At 47.6% G+C, this 13,223-nt stretch overlaps 1 protein-coding gene across 1 annotated transcript in view; it reads left to right on the top strand.

Moving 5' to 3' along the window:
- Positions 1-10,982, top strand: part of ONECUT3 (one cut homeobox 3) — a 57,176-nt gene extending 46,194 nt beyond the window's left edge. The window contains exon 2 of the mRNA XM_081846295.1: positions 7,863-10,982. Within this exon, the coding sequence (XP_081702421.1) occupies positions 7,863-8,155 (293 nt within the window). The 3' untranslated portion in view covers positions 8,156-10,982. The remainder of the gene's footprint in view (positions 1-7,862) is intronic.
- Positions 10,983-13,223: the final 2,241 nt, after the last annotated feature.

The raw sequence follows: 13,223 nt of genomic DNA, 5'->3' as shown, positions 1-13,223 counted from the left end.
CCCTTTTTCTTTCTGCCTTCTTCCTTCCTTCCTTCCTTTTCCTCCTTCCTTTTCCTCCTTCCTTTTCCTCCTTCCTTCCTTCCTTCCTTCCTTCCTTCCTTCCTTCCTCCCTCCCTCCCTCCCTCCCTCCCTCCCTTCCTTCCTTCCTTTTTCTTTCTGCCTTCTTCCTTCCTTCCTTTTCCTCCTTCCTTCCCTTCCTTCCTTCCTTCCTTCCTTCCTTCCTTCCTTCTTTCCTTCCTTCCTTCCTTTTTCTTCCTGCCTCCTTCCTTCCTTCCTTCCTTCCTTCCTTCCTTCCTTCCTTCCTCCCTCCCTCCCTCCCTCCCCTTTCCTTAGATGACTAAGTTATCCCACCCCAGCCCACCCCAAAGAGAGAGAGGCGAAAATAGATTCCGCAGCAAAGCTCAGGAGCCTTTTGTATTGTCTTACATCCTAATTTGCAGAGTTCAGAGGAAGATTTAATTTGCGTCGCTGCAGACAGTCTGCTTGGGAGAGCGCGGGAGCTCAGGGCATGCCGGCTGCATACCAATCACAAACTGCTCCCATTGCTCTAAGGGAACCAATCCTGAGACCCTGGCTAGCAGGTCTCTCTAACCCAGTACCCTGTCTCCGACAGAGGGTGGTAAAAGGAAGTAGAGTTGCTGGAACAGAACCCAGATATTCTATCACCTATCTATCCTGCAGTAGCGTACCTGCCAACATTTCTCTGATGAAAATAGGGACGTCTTATTTAATAATAATAATAATAATAATAATAATAATAATAATAATAATTTTTAATATTATTTATACCCCGTCCATCTGACTGGGTTGCCCCAGCCATTCTGTGTGGCTTCCAAAATATATAAAAATGTAATAAAACATCGAACATTTTAATACTTCCCTCTATAGGGTTGCTTTCAGATGTCTCCTAAACAGTTACCTATCTCCTTCCCCTTCAACGTTTCTCCCCTGAAAATAGGGACGTCCTATTCCATCCCCTCCAACGTTTCTCCCCTGAAAATAGGGATGTCCTCTTCCATCCCCCCCAACGTTTCTCCCCTGAAAATAGGGACGTCCTATTCCATCCCCTTCAACGTTTCTCCCCTGAAAATAGGGACGTCCTATTCCATCCCCTCCAATGTTTCTCCCCTGAAAATAGGGACGTCCTATTCCATCCCCTCCAACGTTTCTCCCCTGAAAATAGGGACGTCCTATTCCATACCCTCCAACGTTTCTCTGAAAATAGGGACGTCCTATTCCATCCCCTCCAATGTTTCTCCCGTGATGCAATCATGTAGCAAAAAATAAGAATTCTTAGGGTGGGAAGAAAAAATAATCTGTGCATTTCCCTCACTCCCGATGGTGAGCCCTGGCTCTGAGAAACTGTCTGAGAATCTCTCCTCAATCCTGGAGAAATTGGGTGAAATTGTTACTCACACCTCCTCTGTTTTCCCAATTTTTTCTGGCTGGTGGATTTTGAGAGGTCAGTTTGTGAATGGCTGTAAGCAAAAGAGCCTAGTTTGCAGATGAAGCCATAGTCCCACCTGGTGGCCAGCAGAATACATCGCAACAGTATTGTGGCGGCTCAGAATGCTTTCAACTGAGATGGGCTTACAGGAATCCCTTCTTGAGCTTGCTGATCGGCAGGTCTGCGGTTCAAATCCCCGCGATGGGCTGAGCTCCCGTTGCTCTGCGCCAGCTCCAGCCAACCTAGCAGTTCAAAAGCAGGCCAGTGCAAGTAGATAAATAGGTACCACTGCGGCGGGAAGGTAAACGGCGTTTCCGTGTGCTCTGGTTTCCGCCATGCACCAGAAGCGGTTTAGTCCTGCTGGCCACACAACCCGGAAAGCTGTCTGTGGACAAACGCCGGCTCCCTCGGCCTGAAAGCGAGATGAGAGCCGCAACCCCATAATCGCCTTTGACTGGACTTAACCGTCCAGGGTCCTTTTTACGTCAGAGCATTTTCTAGTTGTGATTCCTGTATTGCAGGGTCTAAATGACCCTGGGGTGTGTGTGTGTGTGTGTGTGTGTCTTCCAAGTCTACAGCTCCACAATTCTATGACTGGGCCTCGGTCTCACGGTCATTGATCCGCCATGCACTCCCATTGCTTGCAGGAGTCTTCGCCCTTGTGCAAAAACCGCTGTGTTGTTGCTGTCAACACACGGAACAAAAAACACCCTCTCTTGTTAACGAACAACCAGAGCCAGCCCACCTCGTATCGCCAGCCTTTTGTCGTTTGCCTAAATTGCCGGCGCTTGAGTAATTGCCATGCAATTGCATGCATGTGTGTGTCTGTGTGCAGGACAGAAAATTGCAGGTTCCGTTGCAAAGGGGGCTGAGGATAAACAGATGCATTTAGGGCTACAATGGGGAAACTGGTGCTGGGTCTCTCAGCACCTTCACCCTGAAGGGAGGCATCAGGTATATTTAGTTGCCGAAATGCTGATAGGAGCTCCCACAGGGAGAGACAACTGCCGCCTATCAATGGCAGCCCCCCCTTCCCCCATTACATACCCCCTTCTTTTTAGAAACAATTCTTCTCCTTTCCACTCCCCCTTTACTTTTCTTCTTTCTCTTCTTTGCCCGGACACTTGCAGAAGAAAGAACCGAGGGAGATGGAGGACAGCAGACCGTTGTTTTGTGCAAGGCAGGTTTGTGAAGAGTAGAGAGAGGCTGGCTTCGCGGTGGAGCCTGCATGCTGCACGCAGATGGTGTCAGAGTCAGTCCCCGGCATCTCTGACCCTGAGACTCTGGAGAGTCACAGCCAGTTGTGGGAATGTTCAGGGTGGAAGGAGAGGATATATTGTTTATTAATATCCTTCCTAACTTGCGCTATCAAGTTCCTTTATGGAGCAGAGTTACATCCCCCTTTTTACAGGCACAGCAGAGAACTGGTTGCAGGCTCGTGTGAGCCTCTCACTATGATACAATTCAATCTGTCTCAGATTGAATTGTATGTTCCTGGTAAAAAGGGTAAAGGGACCCCTGACCGTTAGGTCCAGTCGTGGCTGACTCTGGGGTTGCGGCGCTCTTCTCGCTTTACTGGCCGAGGGAGCCGGCGTACAGCTTCCGGGTCATGTGGCCAGCATGACTAAACCGCTTCTGGTGAACCAGAGCAGCGCACGGAAACACCGTTTACCTTCCCGTCAGAGCAGTATCTATTTATCTACTTGCACTTTGACGTGCTTTCGAACTGCTGGGTTGGCAGGAGCAGAGAGAGAGAGAGAGGATAGAGATTGATAGATAAATGATAGATAGATGATAGATAGATAGATAGATAGATGATAGATAGATGACAGAGATAGATGATAGATAGATAGATAGATAGATAGATAAGATAAAGATTAGATAGATTAGATAGATATATGATAGATAGATATAGATGATAGATGATAGAGATAGATGATAGATAGATAGATAGATAGATAGATAGATAGATAGATAGATGATAGATAGATGATAGATGATAGATAGATAGATGATTGAGATAGATGATAGATATAGATAGATAGATGATAGATAGATGATAGATGATAGGTAGGTAGGTAGGTAGGTAGGTAGGTAGACAGATAGAGATGATAGATGATAGATAGAGATTAGGCGTTATATATATAGAGAGAGAGATATTAGGCTGTAGCCAACTAAGTCCTATTTGCAGCAGCAGACCCACTGAAATGACTGGGCCCAGGGTCACCATTGTTTTTAATCAGTCTACTCTAAGTAGAATCACATGCAGCTGGAGCTGTAAGCGAAGCTTCACCGTGTTATTTAATCCTACCTTTTGTCAAAGAGGGAAGACCCTGGTGAGTCTGAGGAGCAGAGGAACATAGTGGCCTTCAACACAAATGCCCCCTGGAGCCTGCGAACGGCTAGACCAAAGCTGCCTAGACCGTCATACACAAAGAATGAGAAATATGAACAGAGGCTTTGGTGGTGTTCTTGTGTATAGATCCGACTACAGCAGCTATTGATTCCTGCTCTGCTGAGCTGTAATTATATTGAATTGCAAAGGGACATGTTAAGCTGCTTCTTGGAGGGAGGGAGAGAGAGAGAGATCCCGTCCCAACCCCCCTCCAAAAGGAAGGGAATAATTTATTTGAGATTTACTGGTATCTGTGCTTCAGATGAGAGATGTTGGGATTCACTCTGTCCAGAGAGTAACCCCGTGAAGAAGGGTGGTGGTTTCGTCATCTGTAACAGGGGACGCACTCTGCACATGTTCAGAAGGTTCGCCTGGTGCCTTCATTATACACCGTAATTTTCGCTCTATAAGACGCACCAGACCACAAGACGCACCTAGTTTTTGGAGGAGGAAAACAAGAAAAAAAATATTCTGAATCTCAGAAGCCAGAACAGCAAGAGGGATCGCTGCGCAGTGAAAGCAGCAATCCCTCTTGCTGTTCTGGCTTCTGGGATAGCTGCACAGCCTGCATTCTCTCCATAAGACGCACACACATTTCCCCTTACTTTTTAGGAAGGAGAAAGTGAGTCTTATAGAGCAAAAAATACGGTATATTTTAGGTGCCGGGTGAAAATGTTACTCTTCATCCAATATTCCTACATCCTTTTAAATATGTCTGTGTGAAGGGGATGGGTTTGTTGTATTACTTTATTTACTTGTGCTTTAGCATGTATTTTATTCCGTGAACTGCCCTGAGATCTTTCAATGAAGGATGGTATATTACTTTAATAAATACTAAAGTAAAAAGTCTGAAATGGTTTGCCTGGGCTAGGACTTGATTCTGGCACCTAGGCATGGCTAAAGCATGAAAAGGGCTCTTGAGCACAGGCAGTGGCAAAAATTTAAAGTGCAGGGCCTCCTCACGACAGGCACCGGATCCATGCCCCCATAGCCACGTATCCCTTGTTCACCAGGAGCATCCCACTTGGAGGGCTGGCATCTCCTGTTCTGGTCCCATGGAGAAGCTCATGCAGCAAGACAAGTTGGGCGTTTCAGCACCACGGAGAGCTCCAAGGCAACAAGGAGTGCAGTGGTACCTCAGGTTAAGTACTTATTTCATTCCGGAGGTCTGTACTTAACTTGAAACTGTTCTTAACCTGAAGCACCCCATTAGCTGCGCCGCCGGAGCACGATTTTTGTTCTTATCCTGAAGCACTATTTCAGGGTTAGCGGAGTCTGTAACCTGAAGCGTATGTAACCTGAGGCACCACCGTATTTGTTTCAGCTGGTTCGGTGGGCAGCCTGCCCACTCTCTGACAGCAGCTGACCCCACTGGGAGTAGCACTGGGGTGGGTTTCACCCTGTGCCTCGTAGAGTTGGGCTGATGCTGCCGGTGGGCCCTGTGCCCCTTGGCACCATCCGAAGGCCGTGATCCAGTAGGCGCTGGGGTGGATTGCAGAGTCAGGCCCAGGCTGCCCCCGGGCCCAGTACTGACAGCAGCAACAAGCAGTTATGGCTCATCCAGCCTTACCCATTGCCAACCAACTGCACTTACCTGAACTGGTGGTTCTGGATCGTGGGGTCTACTGGTCAAAATGGGAGCCTCAGCGATCGCCCTCTCTTGCCAGTGACAAACCAGGACTGCTCCAAGGATCTTCAAGGGAGTATCCCCTTACCCGCTTATGACTGGCCAAGGGGATAACCAGCCAATGAGGATTTTTTTTTAAAAAAAAATGCTTCCCCCCTGCATTTCTCACTTCCTTCTGCAGCCCCCTAACATGCTGTGGTCCCCCCCCATTACACATTTTCACCTGTGGCCCCCTTGGAATATCCTGGGGGCACCCACCCCCAGGTTGGGGAACACTGTTGATGCCAATGCATACATGGAAAACCAATGACCAAATTGATTTTGTCTGTTGGGAGTTGATGGGAAGCTGCTGGAGGGGGGGGGGTTGTGGGCTGGGGAGAAGGGACGAAGGAATTGGTGGCAGGTGGACTGCCTGTCGCAAATGCTTTGACCCAACTTCTAATTTTGAGAATCTTGTGTGTTTTTTCCCCTCCCCCCTTTCCTTTTTAAGCTTTCTGAAATTTTCCTGTGTGTGTTTTTTTCAATTAAAAAATGACTTTTAAAAAGATGACTTTTAAATAATAAGTAAATATTACCTGTTGATGTGCCAAAAAGGTTTATATCTTTTATTTGTTTTCCTTGCAAGCATCTGATGGTCATAGGGTAGGTTTTTTAATTCCTCTGCTGGGGGTTTTTGGATTGAGAAACACCCAAAGCTTTGCCCAATCTTTAAAAAAGAAAAAAAGGAGAGAGAGAGAGAGAGAAAGAGAGAGAGATGAGCATTGAGGAGGGAGGGAGGGAAGGAAGGAAGGAAGGAAGGAAGGAAGGAAGGAAGGAAGGAGAGAGAGAGAGAGAGAGAGAGAGAGAGAGAGAGAGAGAGAAAGTCGTCCAACCTTAAAAGGAAAAAAAAAAAAAAGGAAGAGAGAGAGAGAGAAATACTAATAATTAAAATCCATACTAATACTAATAATTAATGATGTTTGGAGACAGAGGACACATCAGCACTACACACCAGAAAGGTCTGGAAACCAAGTCATAAGGAACGGTTGAGGGAGGTGGGTACGTTTAGCCTGGCGAAGAGAAGACTGATTTGATAGCCGTCTTCCAATACAGTGGTACCTCTGGTTACGTACTTAATTCGTTCCGGAGGTCCGTTCTTAACCTGAAACTGTTCTTAACCTGAAGCACCACTTTAGCTAATGGGGCCTCCAGCTGCTGCCGCGCCGCCGGAGCACGATTTCTGTTCTCATCCTGAAGCAAAGTTCTTAACCTGAGGTACTATTTTTGGGTTAGCGGAGTCTGTAACCTGAAGCGTATGTAACCCGAGGTACCACTGTATCTGAAGGGGAAGACTTGGAAGACGGAGCAAGCTTGTTTTCTGCTGCCCCAGGGGGTAGGACCATAACCAGTGGGTTCAAATGATGAGCAAGGATATTCCAGCTAAACATTAGGAATGGACTCTCTAGGAAGATGGACTCTCCATCCTTGGAGGTCTTAAGACAGAGGCTGGTTGGCCATTTGTCAGGGAATCTTTAGATGTGGTTCCTGCATTGCACGGGGGTTGGAATTGATAACCCTTGAAGGTTGTTTAAAGCACTATTTAATATCACTTTATCAGCCATGGCCTCCTCCTCCTCCAACGAATCCTGGGAGAGGTAGTTTGTTTAAGGGTGCTGAGAGTTTATCAAGAAACCCTCCCCATTCCCCTCGCAGAACTCCAATTCCCAGAGATCTGTGAGAAGAGGGATGGATTGTTAAACCGTATGGGCTGCTGAGCAAGGGGGTTGATAACTGTTCAGAGGTTGGCGCCTAGTCCTCTGTTTGCAAAAGAAGCAGGAGGTTATGTCCAAATGTAAGATTTGCACCATCTGTAGGCAAGGGTGCAGAAATGGGGGAAACTGGGCGGATCTTTTATTCTAAAAAGAAGAATACAGAACACAGATACATTGGAACCTCGGTTTTCGGACGTAACCCGTACCAACTGACCGTCCGACTTCCAAAACATTAAAAAACTGAAGCAGTCGATTCCGGAAGCGTTTGCTGACGGAAAACTCAAAACGGGAGCCACGTCTCACGTTTGGCTTCAGAAAAGCGTTCGAAAACCGCAGTCGCTTCTGGGTTTTCGGCGTCCGAAAGCCGAAGTGTTTGACTTCCGAGACGTTCGGAAACCGAGGTTCTGCTGTAGCCTTAATGAAGGACCACAGAAGTATCAATGTATGGGGTGGGGTCTCTTGCCAGGGGAAGGGTCAGAGCATCTTTGTTGTCCTCTGTATGGGGGAGGGCACCCCGAAAAGTTGGAAGAAGCATTGTTCTGCATCTTGTTTGATGGTTGTGTTCTTTTGTCTCCTCCTCCTCCTCCTCCTCCTTCCCCTCCCTCCTTCCCGGCCCCTTCCTCCTCCTCCGACGACATATAGCATGCAAACGTAAAGAGCAGGAGCAGCAGAAGGACAGGAACTTACAGCCGAAGAAGCAGCGCCTCGTCTTCACGGACCTCCAGCGCCGCACCCTGATCGCCATCTTTAAGGAGAACAAGCGGCCTTCTAAGGAGATGCAGATGACCATCTCTCAGCAGCTGGGCCTGGAACTCAACACCGTTAGCAACTTCTTCATGAACGCTCGCCGGAGGTGCATGAACCGTTGGCAGGAAGACCCGGGCGCCAACCCCGGGGTTCCTTCTTCATCTACAAGCACTTTTTCCAAAGCATGATCTCCTCCTCCTCCTTCTCACCCGCTCCCTACATCTCCCCCCTCTTGTCCAACACCACACAGCAGCCAAAAAAACTCATCGCCTTCTCCATGCTGGCTTTCCTTCTCCTCACCGCCATGCGCACGCCTTGAGCAACCAGCCACTCAAGCACAGCCATTCACACCAGGTGCAACTGGGATGCTGCTAGACCTCTGGGAGCATCCATGTGTCTTAGATGCACAACTGCCATGCGTCTGAGATGCACAAGAGCCCTTGCCTCTGGCCGCCATCTAAAAGCTGGTGCCTGATTTGCAGAGGGTCACTTGCTTGGCGCCCTCTCACAAGCAGCCTCCAAAATCTTTGGCTTAGGTGAGAGATGCCACTTGCCCCATAAACAAACAAACAAACAAACAAACAAACAAACACCCAGCCCAGAGGGTGTTGTGCCATTCTGATGGCTGGGCAAGGGGATTAAGGGGCTGGTTTAATTGCAGACGTTTTCAAGGAAGTCTGTTTTGAAGTTCCCGTTATGCGGGAGGCGAAAGCCATATCATTGAGGGTCGGTGGGTGCCTTGGCCAACTGAGTGTGTGCTGGATGCCTTAAACACAGGCCAGCACTGGGCAATTGTTGGAAGGGCAAGTAACCATGTCAAACTGGTACACCTTCCTTCTGCCCTTTCCCTGTCCCTGGGTTTCAACCCCTAGACCATTCACCTTTCAATAGTAAAGCATCAGCTTTGCATGCAAAAAATAAATAAATACCAGGCATCTGCAGGCATGGCTGGGGGAAATTCCCAGCCTGAAATCCCCAGAGAGCTGTTGCCAGTCAGTGTATACAGTGCTGAGCGAAATGGACCTATGGTCTGTCTCAGTATTAGGTAGCTGTCTATTTTCCTGCCATGGCTACCTTGGCACCAGCAATGGTCTTGCATTCTAGGACACAGCTGAGCCCCCAAGTTTCCAGACCCCTGCCCCTGCCCCCACAGCTCCATTTCAAACGAGGTTCACTGTCGCGAAGCTGATAACAGCCCTTTTGGATGTGGGGAGGGGAAAAGGCAAACGACCGTGTCGCGTGGGAATGGTTTGCAATTCGTTTGGGGACAAGCTGTTGCATCCTAGGCAAGGGTGAGTGGAATCAATGGCAGCCTGCATGAATGGCGTTTATGGGGTGTTCCTCAGTTTGCAAACCAAAAATGCTTAAGGGGGCTGAGAAAGTTTTTTAAAATAATAATAAAACCAGTAATGAGTATGGCATTCGTAGGACCAACAAGGGGAAAGCATGGAGAACCATCTTTGCAAGCATCACCAAAACATTACCATGCTGTCCTCACGCACATTTGTTCCCCACTCACCTACTCAACACCCTTCCTTGCATCCCATCGTCTACGCAGCTCATGAACAGAAGGCGTTACTCTCCAAACCAACCCCCACCATGAATATACACCCTAAAACTAATGGTCAACTGCACAACAACATGATTCATGTCTACCAAAAGAAAAAAATAGAGCAACCAAAAAGTGTAGGAGAATCAGCCGAAGAGAAGACTTCTTGTTCTTGTTCTATCAATGGTTCCTCTCAAAGGAATTCCAAGCCAAAGTGTGGAAAGGAAGAGGGAGAGTAGCAACTCACACGAAAAAATACCCCCTTCCTCCCCCCCCCCTGGAATCAGTCGTGTGGGGGGGTCTAAAGCTAAGTTGCACTGTGTCACCTCGAGAGAGAGAAAATATAAGCGGGTCATGAAGCACATTTTAGGTACATAATTCGGGTATTTAAAAAGAGAGAGAGAGAAACGAAAAGCTTTAACGAAACCAAAGGAAAGGAGATGACAGGATTTCCGTTCTTTTTTCCGGACGCTGGACCGCCGTCTCGCCTTCTGTCTTGACCTTGGTTTCATTCCAGAAGAGAGCCCGAGATGGGACTGATTCTGTCCATCTCCTCGCAGAGTACCCACAAGGCCCCCGCCTCCTTTATCCTGCTATCAACAGAGAGAGGTGGGGAATTAGAAATGACCAGTATGGTAAGAACTGCATTGGTGGACAGAGGCCCCAATTGCGAATCTGCTTGCAGAACAGAGATAGAGATATATTTAAGTACGGATCGACATTGTGGGTGGCGAGAAATGCAAACTTCCTTCTCAACCACCCCCTGTCCCCATTCCACCCCCTCTGCTCCTGGAAAAAGAAAAACTCTACAACAAGCTCAAAAAATAAATAAATGGATCTCTGGCAACGTATGAAAGATGACTGACTATTTGAGTGTGTGCATGGGTGAATGTGTGCCAATTAACAGCCTGCCTTAAAAAAAAAAATAATTACAAGATAGATACACCACGATTCTCTTCTTCATTTCTGGAAGGAGCGTTGTCCTCAGCAGGGGCCGGCACCATGAATCACGAGTGACTTGCAAAGGCGAAATAAAACGAGACAATGGCGGGGTCAAAAGAGGATGAGGGACGCTTTCGCGAGCCAAGCCTCCCAAACGTTTGAACCCAAAGGGCCGAAGAGGAGATGACGTCGAGAAAGCCCAGGGGGGCAAGAGAATCTCACCCTCGCCACCTCCCCAGTAAACGTGGGGTTTCTTTGTGTGTCTGTGCGTCTGTGTGTCTGTGTGTCTTCTTGTTTTTGATTTTTAATGGGACAATACCAAATTGATGCGGGTAAAATAGCACGGTCTGTGTGGAGGTCTTTTTCCCCCTGTTCACTTTACGTTGAAGGCGAAGTGTTGAATCCACGGTTAGACGACTTCTGGAACGACGAGGAGGAGAAGAAGGAAAGCCACGCCATCGGATAATATTATTTGATTCGAAAGGAGGATGAACTTTGAAAAGAGAGAAGAAACTTTAACCAGAAACCCACCCACCCCCAAGATTATGCCCCGATCTATTGAGCGGGTGTGACCATCAGGGTGTCAGAAGGGGAGAGATGATTGAACCAACCCAAACAGACGACGGAAGGAGGGGAATGTAGCAAATGCAGAGCTGTGTTTTGCCAAAGGAGGAAGATAGGGTGCGAAAGGATAAGGGAAGCAAATATATATATTTCCCTCTCCGCCCAGTGTCCACCCCCCTCTCCAAGCGCCCCCTATTCCCCCCCAATCCTGTCTTGTCTTTGTCGTGACGTGTCGACGCTAACGGACGATGGAGGGCGAAGACAGTGGATTTCCGTACCTGATTTTGTGGAGTATTTAAGGGCTGAGAAGCCATGCCAGAAAATAAAAGAAGAAAGGTAATAAACGGGGGGCCAGACCTTGGCTAAAAAAAATAAAGAGAGCACCCCAAGGACAAGGAAGCTGTCAACGAGCGACTGGCCCCCAAGCGTGAAAAAAAAAAAAGACGTTTGTAGTGAGACCCCAAAAAATATAGGCTACCTCACTTGAGTTTTCGAGTTTTTCGTGATTTGAGAATCACACCTGATACCAAAGATTTGTTCCCCTTGCCTGGTTTGTGGTGGAATCTAAACACCCCCACCCCCAAACTCCCCCAACCTTCCTTATCTTCATTCCCATGCTACCGCCATAACCATTCCTAGATGGTTATGTCCTCCCCATGACCCATAGATGTTGTAGCCAACTTTCTTCCTTCCCAAGACCCCCATACCTTGCTCTTTCCATTGCTCCCCCCAGAGAGACAGACAGACAGACAGACAGACAGAGACAAAGAGAGAGAGGAGAGAAAGAAAGAGAACATGATCTTTAGAGTGATAGAGTGCCTTTTCTTGTACCAAAGGTGGTAGACCACGTTTCTTTGTCCTATAAACTCACACAGTAACTTACCTCAGTTCTCTTAATGGGATGGATCCCGGCTACTCTCGTTGGCTTTTGGGTGATGGGGCACAAGCCCAGTCTACCCCTTGCTCCCTCCTTGTCCCTCCCTTCTCGCCCAACCACCCAAGAGACTCTTCCTCCCCAACTTGAGTGCCTGCGAATGCGCACAAGAACCAAAATGTGCTTAGTGGGCTCTTAACATTCATGGATATTAATGTTCTGGAACTTTGTCTGTACCAATGAATCAGGTGAGAAGAGACTCCATAGCTCAGTGGCAGAGAACATGATCAGCTTGTAGGTCCGGTCTCAAACATCTCTGGTTTGAAGCGGATCTCACACAGCCAGTGAGGAGGAAATCATCTCTCTGTCACGTTCTGTGGGACCCTGGAGAGCCTTGTGGGGTCTCCCACCTGCCTGGTTCAAGGTGCTTTGAAGCTCCAAAGTTTGGGTCTTCAAAGCACCTTGGAAGTCAACGGATGAGCAGGAGCTGAAACCTGTTCGCCGTTGCCAGTGCGCAATTGTTGTCCAGGGCTCTCCAGATGTTCTTATGAAAGAGAGAGAGAGAGAGAGAGAGAGAGAGAGAGAGAGAGAGAACAGCTGTTTCCTGTATGTCCTGCCCATGCACTTCCTGAAGGAATCTTGATTGGTTACCAAGAGAACAGGTGGCTAGACTTGATGGGAATTAGGCTTCACCCAGCAGGTCTCGTTTGAGGTTCTCCAGAACCTGTCTCCACCTGAGAAGGAAATTGACGTTTCTTCTCACATTATCATCAGCTTCCATGGGTTGTAGGTGTCAGACCCCCCCCCCCAGAACACAAGCGACCGACCCACCTTCTCTCCCAAGGCCCCTCTTTCCCAAGCTAAATCACACCCCCTCCATCTTTTGACCCAACACCCAAATAGCCTTGTTGATACCAAAGAAATTCTCCGCTCAGGAGGAAAAAATAACAACCCTTTGCATAAACCCAGCCCATCGACCCGACCCACCGCCTCTCTCTCCATCACAAACCTGGCAAGACTTTTGACAATGTTCTCTGAAATACCTCAAAAATAAAATAAAATAAATATTTAATGTATAGTTTATGTGACAAAAAAATAATAATGATGATGATGATAATAATTACTTAGCTAGTTTTTGGAATTTGCAACTTGAAGCTTTATACTGTTAAATTATAATTTTTTTGCAGAGGGCGGCATGTTGTAATTATGTTAAGATCCTCATTGGGAGACGTATTGAATGTTAAGAAAAGGAAAAGGGAAAACTGGTTCGTTTCATGATTTTTTAAAGAGGGAGAGAGACGAAGAGAGGGAAACGAAGGTTCCTTGG

This window comes from Podarcis erhardii (genome assembly GCF_964252035.2).
Source record: "Podarcis erhardii genome assembly, chromosome: 18".
NCBI classification, from domain to species: Eukaryota; Metazoa; Chordata; class Lepidosauria; order Squamata; family Lacertidae; genus Podarcis; species Podarcis erhardii.
Note: the sequence above shows the minus strand (reverse complement) of the source record. Positions and strands in the feature narration are given on the sequence as shown.